Consider the following 16,499-nt stretch of genomic DNA (forward strand, 5'->3'; position numbering starts at 1 on the left):
GACCGCCCACGAGCACGAAGACACACGCAAGCACAAACGCAAACACACAGGAACTCTACGTCGGAGAAAGCGCCAACTCGAGGAGCGTGCATGTCCCGCCTTGAGTTCCACACACCTTCTGAAAGTATGCCGGGAACGGAGCAGAACCCTCGAGGGGAGCCACAAGCCGCAAAGCACCGCAACACCACTTCCCACACATTCATCAATGTCGGCACAGCCGACCCGAAGTCTGTTAGGGATCAGAAACCAACAAGAAAATGATGCAATGACCGCCTCACTGGAAGTTTGCAGCCAGTGAACTGAAGGACGATGCTCCAAACGCACTGTTTGTGTTGCCTCCGCCGGAAAAGGCGCTCTTTGGCACGCTCGAGAAGCCGCCACCTTGCGGAGCACCACCAAACGCACTCGTAAATGCGCTTGTAGGCCCGAACCCTGGCGTCGATGCCGAGCTAAAGCTTGCGCTCGTCGCACCCGATCCGAACCCTCCGACAATTCCGAATGCGCTGCCCGCTCCAAAACCGCACACTGCCTTTCCCAATGCGGTCGGCGGGGCCTTCCCGAACCCTCCAGCGGTGGGCTGCGCAGCTCCGGCTGATGGTGCCTGGCCGAAGGCACTTGACGCTGGTGGGGCCTTACCGAAGGCGGTCGCCGGGGCCTGCCCGAACCCTCCAGCGGTGGGCTGCGCAGCTCCGGCTGATGGTGCCTGGCCGAAGGCACTTGACGCTGGTGGGGCCTTACCAAAGGCGGTCGCCGGGGCCTGCCCGAACCCTCCAGCGGTGGGCTGCGCAGCTCCGGCTGATGGTGCCTGGCCGAAGGCACTTGACGCTGGTGGGGCCTTACCGAAGGCGGTCGCCGGGGCCTGCCCGAACCCTCCAGCGGTGGGCTGCGCAGCTCCGGCTGATGGTGCCTGGCCGAAGGCACTTGACGCTGGTGGGGCCTTACCAAAGGCGGTCGCCGGGGCCTGCCCGAACCCTCCAGCGGTGGGCTGCGCAGCTCCGGCTGATGGTGCCTGGCCGAAGGCACTTGACGCTGGTGGGGCCTTACCGAAGGCGGTCGCCGGGGCCTGCCCGAACCCTCCAGCGGTGGGCTGCGCAGCTCCGGCTGATGGTGCCTGGCCGAAGGCACTTGACGCTGGTGGGGCCTTACCGAAGGCGGTCGCCGGGGCCTGCCCGAACCCTCCAGCGGTGGGCTGCGCAGCTCCGGCTGATGGTGCCTGGCCGAAGGCACTTGACGCTGGTGGGGCCTTACCAAAGGCGGTCGCCGGGGCCTGCCCGAACCCTCCAGCGGCGGGCTGCGCAGCTCCGGCTGATGGTGCCTGGCCGAAGGCACTTGACGCTGGTGGGGTCTTACCAAAGGCGGTCGTCGGGGCCTGCCCGAACCCTCCAGCGGTGGGCTGCGCAGCTCCGGCTGATGGTGCCTGGCCGAAGGCACTTGACGCTGGTGGGGCCTTACCGAAGGCGGTCGCCGGGGCCTGCCCGAACCCTCCAGCGGTGGGCTGCGCAGCTCCGGCTGATGGTGCCTGGCCGAAGGCACTTGACGCTGGTGGGGCCTTACCAAAGGCGGTCGCCGGGGCCTGCCCGAACCCTCCAGCGGCGGGCTGCGCAGCTCCGGCTGATGGTGCCTGGCCGAAGGCACTTGACGCTGGTGGGGTCTTACCAAAGGCGGTCGTCGGGGCCTGCCCGAACCCTCCAGTGGTGGGCTTGCTCTCCGGCGCAGCGGCAGGCTTCTCGGCAGCACCAGCGCCCGCGCCAAAGCCGAACCCACCAGAGGCGGGCTTGCTCTCCGGCGCAGCGGCAGGCTTCTCGGCAGCACCAGCGCCCGCGCCAAAGCCGAACCCACCAGAGGCGGGCTTGCTCTCCGGCGCAGCGGCAGGCTTCTCGGCAGCACCAGCGCCCGCGCCAAAGCCGAACCCACCAGAGGCGGGCTTGCTTTCCGGCGCAGCGGCAGGCTTCTCGGCAGCACCAGCGCCCGCGCCAAAGCCGAACCCACCAGAGGCGGGCTTGCTTTCCGGCGCAGCGGCAGGCTTCTCGGCAGCACCAGCGCCCGCGCCAGAGCCGAACCCACCAGAGGCGGGCTTGCTCTCCGGCGCAGCGGCAGGCTTCTCGGCAGCACCAGCGCCCGCGCCAAAGCCGAACCCACCAGAGGCGGGCTTGCTCTCCGGCGCAGCGGCAGGCTTCTCGGCAGCACCAGCGCCCGCGCCAAAGCCGAACCCACCAGAGGCGGGCTTGCTTTCCGGCGCAGCGGCAGGCTTCTCGGCAGCACCAGCGCCCGCGCCAAAGCCGAACCCACCAGAGGCGGGCTTGCTCTCCGGCGCAGCGGCAGGCTTCTCGGCAGCACCAGCGCCCGCGCCAAAGCCGAACCCACCAGAGGCGGGCTTGCTTTCCGGCGCAGCGGCAGGCTTCTCGGCAGCACCAGCGCCCGCGCCAAAGCCGAACCCACCAGAGGCGGGCTTGCTCTCCGGCGCAGCGGCAGGCTTCTCGGCAGCACCAGCGCCCGCGCCAAAGCCGAACCCACCAGAGGCGGGCTTGCTCTCCGGCGCAGCGGCAGGCTTCTCGGCAGCACCAGCGCCCGCGCCAAAGCCGAACCCACCAGAGGCGGGCTTGCTTTCCGGCGCAGCGGCAGGCTTCTCGGCAGCACCAGCGCCCGCGCCAAAGCCGAACCCACCAGAGGCGGGCTTGCTTTCCGGCGCAGCGGCAGGCTTCTCGGCAGCACCAGCGCCCGCGCCAAAGCCGAACCCACCAGAGGCGGGCTTGCTCTCCGGCGCAGCGGCAGGCTTCTCGGCAGCAGTAGTACTGGTCGAGCGTGTCACACGTTCTCTCTCAGGAGGTCGAGAGTTACGGCTGCTATCACAAGGCCTGATTTCCACTTTCTTTGGCTCTGCATAGTGGACAAGATCGGAACTGGGGACCATGGTTTCAGGTGAATAGCCAACCGCAAAGATGGTAGTCGACGAGGACTCCGCAGCAGAACTCCGATGCGCAGCTGTCCACCTCTTCTGAGAAGAATTTTCTGTCCTCAAAAGCAATGCGTCGATCGAGCTGAGAAGCAAACCGATGGAGTGTACCGGTGAATCCATCGTAAAATCATCCTTTGTTGCCAAAAGGCGATGCAAATGTGTCTCATGGAACTGCTCTATTGAGGACTCCAATGCGGGTATTTTCCTATTGCAGATGTCATTCACACCCTTTCTAAGCAGCTGTACTCGCCTACACAGCTCCTGCAGATCTTCCAAGTTGGTGGTAGCAGTCGTCGCGGTATCGCATACAGCATCGAGACGAGATAGTGGTGGCATTTGTGCACCGACTTCTTTCGAGCGAGTAGGTAAACTAATCAAAAAAAAAAAATTTAACAGGAGTTATAGCAAAGCTGAAAATCAAGAAAGAGAACGGAGTGTATATTCCAATGAATGACAGCGACGACGCGCGTTCGCTTGCTTGTCCAGCCAGGAGAACTGCGTAGAGCGCAAGAAAGAGAGGCGACGAGCAAGGAAAGGGAGAGAAAATTCAAGTGCACGACTTGCTGTTTTCACGCGTCCCTTCTGGCACCGAGCATGCGTCGAACTCCGCTTGACCCGGCATATCCAGCAGTGCGAACCTGCCGTAGGCACGCCTTACAGCAATGCCGAGTCAGTCCGCGGAGAAAGGCCCCTGACTCGAACGATACCCGAGCCCTGCACTGCACGTCGCCTCACGGCCTCTCCCATTGTGCCGGTCGCCACCTGGCGCATCCCCCTCATGGTGGCCCAGGCCTACCCCGCCAGGAGGCAGTGAGGGCTCGGTGGACGACGTTCCAGCCATTCTGACACCTTGCCTTTCATATGGACGGCACAAGCGTGCTCACAGTCGCAGGTCGCCACACAACGCAACGCCATCCAGGACCTCACCGCCGACATCGGAGGCGATACATCGCTCTGTCCTTCCCCCTCAGTCGTAGGTGCCTAGCCTTGTCACCACCAGTGCTTTCTTCGGCATCGTCATTCGATAGGTGGGAGCTGCGTTGTTTCTGCCCTAAGATAGGATAGGGGGTGTGCGGTACCCTGAGGCGCCACGCTGACGTGTCCCCTCTCATCAGGAAGTAAGCATTCAGGAAAGAAGTAGCAAAGAGCCGCGGAGGCATTCCGTACATCCGCGCCATCCTTAGGTGCACCAAGCCGAACGCGACTTGAGCCACTTACTCTCGTTGCTGCGATGCACGTGACCATGCTAGGACACTCATTCACTAAGGCATACGCAACCACTTTGCAAAACCGCCAACCAACGTTTTGTCGCCACTGTTGTCAAACTAAACGAAAGAGAATCGGCAAAAATGAAAGATATATGTTACAAACATTAACAAAAATATCACGATTTACGAAACGCCTTCGATAAATGCCTGCGAATGAGGCTCTCCGTCATCTGTGCAGGTGGCTCCCCGAAACTCGCCCGGTCCCTCGCCACAGCATACACATGTCCTTGAGAGATCGCCTGACGAACTTCGAACAATAAATCCTTGCGGAAACACTCCAACTCTTCCTTCATCTCCACACGCTGCTCTTTCAAAGCTTTAGTAATCAGTTTCTCCACTACCGCTGATGAGCAACAGCCTGTGGCCACAGACGGCACCAGCGCAGTCGAGCATACCATGTCACAAGACGAACTTACACTCGGTCCAGCACCACAAGCTTTATCAGCGACTCCGCCCTTTGCATCTGAGATGCCAAGCTGTCCTCCTTTTGCGAGATCCACACATTCCCTCCGCTTCGAGTTCTCCCTCCATCGCAACGACTCCTCCCCATCCTCGGATAATACCGATTCACACATATACTGCGTATCTCCATATACGACTTTCAACTCTACAGCAGCTGGCTTGGCCGCATCCGGTGCAGACACGTCACCAAAGGCGCTCTTGAACGGCGCAGCAGCTGGCTTGGCCGCATCCGGTGCAGACACGTCACCAAAGCCGCTCTTGAACGGCGCAGCAGCTGGCTTGGCCGCATCCGGTGCAGACACGTCACCAAAGCCGCTCTTGAACGGCGCAGCAGCTGGCTTGGCCGCATCCGGTGCAGACACGTCACCAAAGCCGCTCTTGAACGGCGCAGCAGCTGGCTTGGCCGCATCCGGTGCAGACACGTCACCAAAGCCGCTCTTGAACGGCGCGGCGGCTGGCTTGGCCGCATCCGGTGCAGACACGGCACCGAAGGCGCTCTTGAACGGCGCGGCGGCTGGCTTGGCCGCATCCGGTGCAGACACGTCACCAAAGGCGCTCTTGAACGGCGCGGCGGCTGGCTTGGCCGCATCCGGTGCAGACACGGCACCGAAGGCGCTCTTGAACGGCGCGGCGGCTGGCTTGGCCGCATCCGGTGCAGACACGTCACCAAAGGCGCTCTTGAACGGCGCGGCGGCTGGCTTGGCCGCATCCGGTGCAGACACGTCACCAAAGGCGCTCTTGAACGGCGCAGCAGCTGGCTTGGCCGCATCCGGTGCAGACACGTCACCAAAGGCGCTCTTGAACGGCGCGGCGGCTGGCTTGGCCGCATCCGGTGCAGACACGGCACCGAAGGCGCTCTTGAACGGCGCGGCGGCTGGCTTGGCCGCATCCGGTGCAGGCACGTCACCAAAGGCGCTCTTGAACGGCGCGGCGGCTGGCTTGGCCGCATCCGGTGCAGGCACGTCACCGAAGGCGCTCTTGAACGGCGCGGCGGCTGGCTTGGCCGCATCCGGTGCAGGCACGTCACCAAAGGCGCTCTTGAACGGCGCAGTACCTGCTGGCATGCTAGCGATACCGGAAGGAGAAACAAGCACTTGCAACGATGATGTGGCGGCAGACGCTGCTAACACGCTCATATTGGGGCTACCAGCTGCATGAGCAGCTCCATCAGCGCCGTTAGGCGCTTGCGGGTGGGAGGCAGTGGGTGCTGCAACGGCACCAGACTCAGACATAGCGCTGACATCGCGGTGAAACGTTGTTTTCTTGCCGCACGGCCAGCAGTCCGAGCGCACACTCGCCTTGCCGTCTAAGTGGGCGCCCCTCAGGTCCTTCACCTTGTGGCACACAACACAGCGCCAAAAGGCGTTTCCCGACAGCACCGCGCCGCTTGTATGCTCTGCAGGTCGTTGCGCTCCGCCACCCTTCGTAACTGGCAGCATGCAGCGCTCCTCCTCCGACTCGGACGGCACAACGGGATCTTTGAATACGGTACAGCGACGCTCCCGTAAAGCCGGCACTCCCTCATCGCCTGCAGCTTCCGCTAGACGGCTGGCTCGACGGTCGGCGCCCGCCAGTGAGCCATCACCAGTGTTCTCTTGTACAAAGGTTGTTTTCTTGCCGCACGGCCAGCAGTCCGAGCGCACACTCGCCTTGCCGTCTAAGTGGGCGCCCCGCAGGTCCTTCACCTTGTGGCACACAACACAGCGCCACAACCTCTCCCGCAGCACGCAGTCACTTTGCTCCAAGCCTGCCGCCTCAGCACTTGTGGCTGCCGTAGACGCGTCCATAGCCTTTGGCGGCTGCTGGGTGACGCCTGACATCACCTTTGCCGAAGAAGGTCCCAATAAACTCATGGCCGAACCTTCCTCCCTACCCGCTCCGAAACCGCTCTTCACCGCTGGGAGAATAGGTGGCATCGGCCCTGACCACTCCACAACTCCACCGGCGGCGCTCTTGAACGGCGCAGCAGCTGGCTTGGCCGCATCCGGTGCAGACACGTCACCAAAGGCGCTCTTGAACGGCGCGGCAGCTGGCTTGGCCGCATCCGGTGCAGGCACGGCACCGAAGGCGCTCTTGAACGGCGCAGCAGCTGGCTTGGCCGCATCCGGTGCAGACACGGCACCGAAGGCGCTCTTGAACGGCGCGGCAGCTGGCTTGGCCGCATCCGGTGCAGACACGGCACCGAAGGCGCTCTTGAACGGCGCGGCAGCTGGCTTGGCCGCATCCGGTGCAGACACGGCACCGAAGGCGCTCTTGAACGGCGCAGCAGCTGGCTTGGCCGCATCCGGTGCAGGCACGTCACCAAAGGCGCTCTTGAACGGCGCAGCAGCTGGCTTGGCCGCATCCGGTGCAGACACGTCACCAAAGGCGCTCTTGAACGGCGCGGCGGCTGGCTTGGCCGCATCCGGTGCAGACACGTCACCAAAGGCGCTCTTGAACGGCGCAGCAGCTGGCTTGGCCGCATCCGGTGCAGACACGTCACCAAAGGCGCTCTTGAACGGCGCAGCAGCTGGCTTGGCCGCATCCGGTGCAGACACGTCACCAAAGGCGCTCTTGAACGGCGCGGCGGCTGGCTTGGCCGCATCCGGTGCAGACACGGCACCGAAGGCGCTCTTGAACGGCGCAGCAGCTGGCTTGGCCGCATCCGGTGCAGGCACGTCACCAAAGGCGCTCTTGAACGGCGCGGCGGCTGGCTTGGCCGCATCCGGTGCAGGCACGTCACCAAAGGCGCTCTTGAACGGCGCGGCGGCTGGCTTGGCCGCATCCGGTGCAGACACGGCACCGAAGGCGCTCTTGAACGGCGCAGCAGCTGGCTTGGCCGCATCCGGTGCAGACACGGCACCGAAGGCGCTCTTGAACGGCGCGGCAGCTGGCTTGGCCGCATCCGGTGCAGACACGGCACCGAAGGCGCTCTTGAACGGCGCGGCGGCTGGCTTGGCCGCATCCGGTGCAGGCACGGCACCGAAGGCGCTCTTGAACGGCGCAGCAGCTGGCTTGGCCGCATCCGGTGCAGGCACGTCACCAAAGGCGCTCTTGAACGGCGCAGCAGCTGGCTTGGCCGCATCCGGTGCAGACACGTCACCAAAGGCGCTCTTGAACGGCGCGGCGGCTGGCTTGGCCGCATCCGGTGCAGACACGGCACCGAAGGCGCTCTTGAACGGCGCAGCAGCTGGCTTGGCCGCATCCGGTGCAGGCACGTCACCAAAGGCGCTCTTGAACGGCGCGGCGGCTGGCTTGGCCGCATCCGGTGCAGACACGTCACCAAAGGCGCTCTTGAACGGCGCAGCAGCTGGCTTGGCCGCATCCGGTGCAGACACGTCACCAAAGGCGCTCTTGAACGGCGCAGCAGCTGGCTTGGCCGCATCCGGTGCAGACACGTCACCAAAGGCGCTCTTGAACGGCGCGGCGGCTGGCTTGGCCGCATCCGGTGCAGACACGGCACCGAAGGCGCTCTTGAACGGCGCAGCAGCTGGCTTGGCCGCATCCGGTGCAGGCACGTCACCAAAGGCGCTCTTGAACGGCGCGGCGGCTGGCTTGGCCGCATCCGGTGCAGGCACGTCACCAAAGGCGCTCTTGAACGGCGCGGCGGCTGGCTTGGCCGCATCCGGTGCAGACACGGCACCGAAGGCGCTCTTGAACGGCGCGGCGGCTGGCTTGGCCGCATCCGGTGCAGACACGGCACCGAAGGCGCTCTTGAACGGCGCGGCGGCTGGCTTGGCCGCATCCGGTGCAGACACGTCACCAAAGGCGCTCTTGAACGGCGCGGCGGCTGGCTTGGCCGCATCCGGTGCAGACACGGCACCGAAGGCGCTCTTGAACGGCGCAGCAGCTGGCTTGGCCGCATCCGGTGCAGACACGTCACCAAAGGCGCTCTTGAACGGCGCAGCAGCTGGCTTGGCCGCATCCGGTGCAGACACGTCACCAAAGCCGCTCTTGAACGGCGCAGCAGCTGGCTTGGCCGCATCCGGTGCAGACACGTCACCAAAGGCGCTCTTGAACGGCGCAGCAGCTGGCTTGGCCGCATCCGGTGCAGGCACGTCACCAAAGGCGCTCTTGAACGGCGCGGCGGCTGGCTTGGCCGCATCCGGTGCAGACACGGCACCGAAGGCGCTCTTGAACGGCGCGGCGGCTGGCTTGGCCGCATCCGGTGCAGACACGGCACCGAAGGCGCTCTTGAACGGCGCGGCGGCTGGCTTGGCCGCATCCGGTGCAGACACGGCACCGAAGGCGCTCTTGAACGGCGCAGCAGCTGGCTTGGCCGCATCCGGTGCAGACACGGCACCAAAGGCGCTCTTGAACGGCGCGGCGGCTGGCTTGGCCGCATCCGGTGCAGACACGTCACCAAAGGCGCTCTTGAACGGCGCAGCAGCTGGCTTGGCCGCATCCGGTGCAGACACGTCACCAAAGCCGCTCTTGAACGGCGCAGCAGCTGGCTTGGCCGCATCCGGTGCAGACACGTCACCAAAGGCGCTCTTGAACGGCGCGGCGGCTGGCTTGGCCGCATCCGGTGCAGACACGGCACCGAAGGCGCTCTTGAACGGCGCGGCGGCTGGCTTGGCCGCATCCGGTGCAGACACGGCACCGAAGGCGCTCTTGAACGGCGCGGCGGCTGGCTTGGCCGCATCCGGTGCAGACACGTCACCAAAGGCGCTCTTGAACGGCGCGGCGGCTGGCTTGGCCGCATCCGGTGCAGACACGTCACCAAAGGCGCTCTTGAACGGCGCAGCAGCTGGCTTGGCCGCATCCGGTGCAGACACGGCACCGAAGGCACTCTTGAACGGCGCGGCGGCTGGCTTGGCCGCATCCGGTGCAGACACGTCACCAAAGGCGCTCTTGAACGGCGCAGCAGCTGGCTTGGCCGCATCCGGTGCAGACACGTCACCAAAGGCGCTCTTGAACGGCGCAGCAGCTGGCTTGGCCGCATCCGGTGCAGACACGTCACCAAAGGCGCTCTTGAACGGCGCGGCGGCTGGCTTGGCCGCATCCGGTGCAGACACGGCACCGAAGGCGCTCTTGAACGGCGCAGCAGCTGGCTTGGCCGCATCCGGTGCAGGCACGTCACCAAAGGCGCTCTTGAACGGCGCGGCGGCTGGCTTGGCCGCATCCGGTGCAGGCACGTCACCAAAGGCGCTCTTGAACGGCGCGGCGGCTGGCTTGGCCGCATCCGGTGCAGACACGGCACCGAAGGCGCTCTTGAACGGCGCAGCAGCTGGCTTGGCCGCATCCGGTGCAGACACGGCACCGAAGGCGCTCTTGAACGGCGCGGCAGCTGGCTTGGCCGCATCCGGTGCAGACACGGCACCGAAGGCGCTCTTGAACGGCGCGGCGGCTGGCTTGGCCGCATCCGGTGCAGGCACGGCACCGAAGGCGCTCTTGAACGGCGCAGCAGCTGGCTTGGCCGCATCCGGTGCAGGCACGTCACCAAAGGCGCTCTTGAACGGCGCAGCAGCTGGCTTGGCCGCATCCGGTGCAGACACGTCACCAAAGGCGCTCTTGAACGGCGCGGCGGCTGGCTTGGCCGCATCCGGTGCAGACACGGCACCGAAGGCGCTCTTGAACGGCGCAGCAGCTGGCTTGGCCGCATCCGGTGCAGGCACGTCACCAAAGGCGCTCTTGAACGGCGCGGCGGCTGGCTTGGCCGCATCCGGTGCAGACACGTCACCAAAGGCGCTCTTGAACGGCGCAGCAGCTGGCTTGGCCGCATCCGGTGCAGACACGTCACCAAAGGCGCTCTTGAACGGCGCAGCAGCTGGCTTGGCCGCATCCGGTGCAGACACGTCACCAAAGGCGCTCTTGAACGGCGCGGCGGCTGGCTTGGCCGCATCCGGTGCAGACACGGCACCGAAGGCGCTCTTGAACGGCGCAGCAGCTGGCTTGGCCGCATCCGGTGCAGGCACGTCACCAAAGGCGCTCTTGAACGGCGCGGCGGCTGGCTTGGCCGCATCCGGTGCAGGCACGTCACCAAAGGCGCTCTTGAACGGCGCGGCGGCTGGCTTGGCCGCATCCGGTGCAGACACGGCACCGAAGGCGCTCTTGAACGGCGCGGCGGCTGGCTTGGCCGCATCCGGTGCAGACACGGCACCGAAGGCGCTCTTGAACGGCGCAGCAGCTGGCTTGGCCGCATCCGGTGCAGACACGTCACCAAAGGCGCTCTTGAACGGCGCGGCGGCTGGCTTGGCCGCATCCGGTGCAGACACGGCACCGAAGGCGCTCTTGAACGGCGCGGCGGCTGGCTTGGCCGCATCCGGTGCAGACACGTCACCAAAGGCGCTCTTGAACGGCGCAGCAGCTGGCTTGGCCGCATCCGGTGCAGACACGGCACCGAAGGCACTCTTGAACGGCGCGGCGGCTGGCTTGGCCGCATCCGGTGCAGGCACGTCACCAAAGGCGCTCTTGAACGGCGCAGTACCTGCTGGCATGCTAGCGATACCGGAAGGAGAAACAAGCACTTGCAACGATGATGTGGCGGCAGACGCTGCTAACACGCTCATATTGGGGCTACCAGCTGCATGAGCAGCTCCATCAGCGCCGTTAGGCGCTTGCGGGTGGGAGGCAGTGGGTGCTGCAACGGCACCAGACTCAGACATAGCGCTGACATCGCGGTGAAACGTTGTTTTCTTGCCGCACGGCCAGCAGTCCGAGCGCACACTCGCCTTGCCGTCTAAGTGGGCGCCCCTCAGGTCCTTCACCTTGTGGCACACAACACAGCGCCAAAAGGCGTTTCCCGACAGCACCGCGCCGCTTGTATGCTCTGCAGGTCGTTGCGCTCCGCCACCCTTCGTAACTGGCAGCATGCAGCGCTCCTCCTCCGACTCGGACGGCACAACGGGATCTTTGAATACGGTACAGCGACGCTCCCGTAAAGCCGGCACTCCCTCATCGCCTGCAGCTTCCGCGAGACGGCTGGCTCGACGGTCGGCGCCCGCCAGTGAGCCATCACCAGTGTTCTCTTGTACAAAGGTTGTTTTCTTGCCGCACGGCCAGCAGTCCGAGCGCACACTCGCCTTGCCGTCTAAGTGGGCGCCCCGCAGGTCCTTCACCTTGTGGCACACAACACAGCGCCACAACCTCTCCCGCAGCACGCAGTCACTTTGCTCCAAGCCTGCCGCCTCAGCACTTGTGGCTGCCGTAGACGCGTCCATAGCCTTTGGCGGCTGCTGGGTGACGCCTGACATCACCTTTGCCGAAGAAGGTCCCAATAAACTCATGGCCGAACCTTCCTCCCTACCCGCTCCGAAACCGCTCTTCACCGCTGGGAGAATAGGTGGCATCGGCCCTGACCACTCCACAACTCCACCGGCGGCGCTCTTGAACGGCGCAGCAGCTGGCTTGGCCGCATCCGGTGCAGACACGTCACCAAAGGCGCTCTTGAACGGCGCGGCAGCTGGCTTGGCCGCATCCGGTGCAGACACGGCACCGAAGGCGCTCTTGAACGGCGCGGCAGCTGGCTTGGCCGCATCCGGTGCAGACACGGCACCAAAGGCGCTCTTGAACGGCGCAGTACCTGCTGGCATGCTAGCGATACCGGAAGGAGAAACAAGCACTTGCAACGATGATGTGGCGGCAGACGCTGCTAACACGCTCATATTGGGGCTACCAGCTGCATGAGCAGCTCCATCAGCGCCGTTAGGCGCTTGCGGGTGGGAGGCAGTGGGTGCTGCAACGGCACCAGACTCAGACATAGCGCTGACATCGCGGTGAAACGTTGTTTTCTTGCCGCACGGCCAGCAGTCCGAGCGCACACTCGCCTTGCCGTCTAAGTGGGCGCCCCTCAGGTCCTTCACCTTGTGGCACACAACACAGCGCCAAAAGGCGTTTCCCGACAGCACCGCGCCGCTTGTATGCTCTGCAGGTCGTTGCGCTCCGCCACCCTTCGTAACTGGCAGCATGCAGCGCTCCTCCTCCGACTCGGACGGCACAACGGGATCTTTGAATACGGTACAGCGACGCTCCCGTAAAGCCGGCACTCCCTCATCGCCTGCAGCTTCCGCTAGACGGCTGGCTCGACGGTCGGCGCCCGCCAGTGAGCCATCACCAGTGTTCTCTTGTACAAAGGTTGTTTTCTTGCCGCACGGCCAGCAGTCCGAGCGCACACTCGCCTTGCCGTCTAAGTGGGCGCCCCGCAGGTCCTTCACCTTGTGGCACACAACACAGCGCCACAACCTCTCCCGCAGCACGCAGTCACTTTGCTCCAAGCCTGCCGCCTCAGCACTTGTGGCTGCCGTAGACGCGTCCATAGCCTTTGGCGGCTGCTGGGTGACGCCTGACATCACCTTTGCCGAAGAAGGTCCCAATAAACTCATGGCCGAACCTTCCTCCCTACCCGCTCCGAAACCGCTCTTCACCGCTGGGAGAATAGGTGGCATCGGCCCTGACCACTCCACAACTCCACCGGCGGCGCTCTTGAACGGCGCAGCAGCTGGCTTGGCCGCATCCGGTGCAGACACGGCACCGAAGGCGCTCTTGAACGGCGCGGCAGCTGGCTTGGCCGCATCCGGTGCAGACACGGCACCAAAGGCGCTCTTGAACGGCGCAGTACCTGCTGGCATGCTAGCGATACCGGAAGGAGAAACAAGCACTTGCAACGATGATGTGGCGGCAGACGCTGCTAACACGCTCATATTGGGGCTACCAGCTGCATGAGCAGCTCCATCAGCGCCGTTAGGCGCTTGCGGGTGGGAGGCAGTGGGTGCTGCAACGGCACCAGACTCAGACATAGCGCTGACATCGCGGTGAAACGTTGTTTTCTTGCCGCACGGCCAGCAGTCCGAGCGCACACTCGCCTTGCCGTCTAAGTGGGCGCCCCTCAGGTCCTTCACCTTGTGGCACACAACACAGCGCCAAAAGGCGTTTCCCGACAGCACCGCGCCGCTTGTATGCTCTGCAGGTCGTTGCGCTCCGCCACCCTTCGTAACTGGCAGCATGCAGCGCTCCTCCTCCGACTCGGACGGCACAACGGGATCTTTGAATACGGTACAGCGACGCTCCCGTAAAGCCGGCACTCCCTCATCGCCTGCAGCTTCCGCGAGACGGCTGGCTCGACGGTCGGCGCCCGCCAGTGAGCCATCACCAGTGTTCTCTTGTACAAAGGTTGTTTTCTTGCCGCACGGCCAGCAGTCCGAGCGCACACTCGCCTTGCCGTCTAAGTGGGCGCCCCGCAGGTCCTTCACCTTGTGGCACACAACACAGCGCCACAACCTCTCCCGCAGCACGCAGTCACTTTGCTCCAAGCCTGCCGCCTCAGCACTTGTGGCTGCCGTAGACGCGTCCATAGCCTTTGGCGGCTGCTGGGTGACGCCTGACATCACCTTTGCCGAAGAAGGTCCCAATAAACTCATGGCCGAACCTTCCTCCCTACCCGCTCCGAAACCGCTCTTCACCGCTGGGAGAATAGGTGGCATCGGCCCTGACCACTCCACAACTCCACCGGCGGCGCTCTTGAACGGCGCAGCAGCTGGCTTGGCCGCATCCGGTGCAGACACGTCACCAAAGGCGCTCTTGAACGGCGCGGCAGCTGGCTTGGCCGCATCCGGTGCAGACACGGCACCGAAGGCGCTCTTGAACGGCGCGGCAGCTGGCTTGGCCGCATCCGGTGCAGACACGGCACCAAAGGCGCTCTTGAACGGCGCAGTACCTGCTGGCATGCTAGCGATACCGGAAGGAGAAACAAGCACTTGCAACGATGATGTGGCGGCAGACGCTGCTAACACGCTCATATTGGGGCTACCAGCTGCATGAGCAGCTCCATCAGCGCCGTTAGGCGCTTGCGGGTGGGAGGCAGTGGGTGCTGCAACGGCACCAGACTCAGACATAGCGCTGACATCGCGGTGAAACGTTGTTTTCTTGCCGCACGGCCAGCAGTCCGAGCGCATACTCGCCTTGCCGTCTAAGTGGGCGCCCCTCAGGTCCTTCACCTTGTGGCACACAACACAGCGCCAAAAGGCGTTTCCCGACAGCACCGCGCCGCTTGTATGCTCTGCAGGTCGTTGCGCTCCGCCACCCTTCGTAACTGGCAGCATGCAGCGCTCCTCCTCCGACTCGGACGGCACAACGGGATCTTTGAATACGGTACAGCGACGCTCCCGTAAAGCCGGCACTCCCTCATCGCCTGCAGCTTCCGCGAGACGGCTGGCTCGACGGTCGGCGCCCGCCAGTGAGCCATCACCAGTGTTCTCTTGTACAAAGGTTGTTTTCTTGCCGCACGGCCAGCAGTCCGAGCGCACACTCGCCTTGCCGTCTAAGTGGGCGCCCCGCAGGTCCTTCACCTTGTGGCACACAACACAGCGCCACAACCTCTCCCGCAGCACGCAGTCACTTTGCTCCAAGCCTGCCGCCTCAGCACTTGTGGCTGCCGTAGACGCGTCCATAGCCTTTGGCGGCTGCTGGGTGACGCCTGACATCACCTTTGCCGAAGAAGGTCCCAATAAACTCATGGCCGAACCTTCCTCCCTACCCGCTCCGAAACCGCTCTTCACCGCTGGGAGAATAGGTGGCATCGGCCCTGACCACTCCACAACTCCACCGGCGGCGCTCTTGAACGGCGCAGCAGCTGGCTTGGCCGCATCCGGTGCAGACACGTCACCAAAGGCGCTCTTGAACGGCGCAGCAGCTGGCTTGGCCGCATCCGGTGCAGACACGGCACCGAAGGCGCTCTTGAACGGCGCAGCAGCTGGCTTGGCCGCATCCGGTGCAGACACGGCACCGAAGGCGCTCTTGAACGGCGCAGTACCTGCTGGCATGCTAGCGATACCGGAAGGAGAAACAAGCACTTGCAACGATGATGTGGCGGCAGACGCTGCTAACACGCTCATATTGGGGCTACCAGCTGCATGAGCAGCTCCATCAGCGCCGTTAGGCGCTTGCGGGTGGGAGGCAGTGGGTGCTGCAACGGCACCAGACTCAGACATAGCGCTGACATCGCGGTGAAACGTTGTTTTCTTGCCGCACGGCCAGCAGTCCGAGCGCACACTCGCCTTGCCGTCTAAGTGGGCGCCCCTCAGGTCCTTCACCTTGTGGCACACAACACACCGCCAAACAGTATTCGGTGCGATAACACCAGTTCTTGTCGTGGGTGCTATTAGGGGGTTTTTCAAAGCTTCAAGCCCCCTTACGCATTTCAGCTGCGGGGTATCTCCATAATCATTTGATAGACCGATAAAACGCATGGTTCCTCTTTCACTGCTAGAACGGAGGGCATCGGTATTGTCGTTCTGCCGTTCCAAGAACGCATCTGCTAAGGGAGCAGCTTCGGCATGATTTGCGTACATATCAGATACGGATGGTTGTGCTAACTGGGACATTTCTGAGGGTTTCAGAGCGCTGCGGATGGCAGGAATTTGATGATGGAAACCTGATTGTCTCGTGCACCGCAGACAGCAACCGAATACTGTGCGTGCTGTGCAATTGTGTATGGTATCTGGTACGTCACTTTATATGTTCACCGTTTAAGGCGATTGTTTAGTGTGACTATCAACCCGCTCTTGCTCTCTCCTCTAGTGTGTAGAGGAAATGACTACTGTAAGTATGCCTGAGACAAGCCTTGTACCTGTTTGAAACGTGCTGACAATGAACTATCACGATCAGTTGACCTTACTAACAGACAGTCGCTGCAAGATACATTGGATTTACAAGAGGCGGAAAAGATAGCAAAAAAAGTTTACGACATAAAACGAGATGAGAGTCGCATTCGATAACCTTAGTCGCAGAGAACCGAGCAACAACAAGCGTAGCACAGCCACATCATTTTTATTCTTCGTTGCTTTTGCTGTGATCGCTTCTTGCTACTCATGCGATGTAAAGAAGTACCCTAACGG

The 16,499-nt window shown here is 63.5% G+C and overlaps 2 protein-coding genes across 2 annotated transcripts; both read right to left on the reverse strand.

The window, feature by feature from the left end:
• Nucleotides 1-274: 274 nt before the first annotated feature.
• LMJF_28_3010 (conserved hypothetical protein) lies at nucleotides 275-3,292 on the reverse strand (the record flags this gene model as incomplete). Its single annotated transcript, XM_001684536.1, has 1 exon — nucleotides 275-3,292. One exon carries the CDS (start codon nucleotides 3,290-3,292, stop codon nucleotides 275-277), a length of 3,018 nt encoding a protein of 1,005 aa, XP_001684588.1.
• Nucleotides 3,293-4,340: 1,048 nt separating this feature from the next.
• On the reverse strand, nucleotides 4,341-15,986 carry LMJF_28_3030 (conserved hypothetical protein; the record flags this gene model as incomplete). The annotated part of the gene is made up of 1 exon (XM_001684537.1): nucleotides 4,341-15,986. One exon carries the CDS (start codon nucleotides 15,984-15,986, stop codon nucleotides 4,341-4,343), a length of 11,646 nt encoding a protein of 3,881 aa, XP_001684589.1.
• Nucleotides 15,987-16,499: the final 513 nt, after the last annotated feature.

The sequence above is a fragment of the Leishmania major genome, chromosome 28 (genome assembly GCF_000002725.2).
Source record: "Leishmania major strain Friedlin complete genome, chromosome 28".
NCBI lineage: Eukaryota > Euglenozoa > Kinetoplastea > Trypanosomatida > Trypanosomatidae > Leishmania > Leishmania major.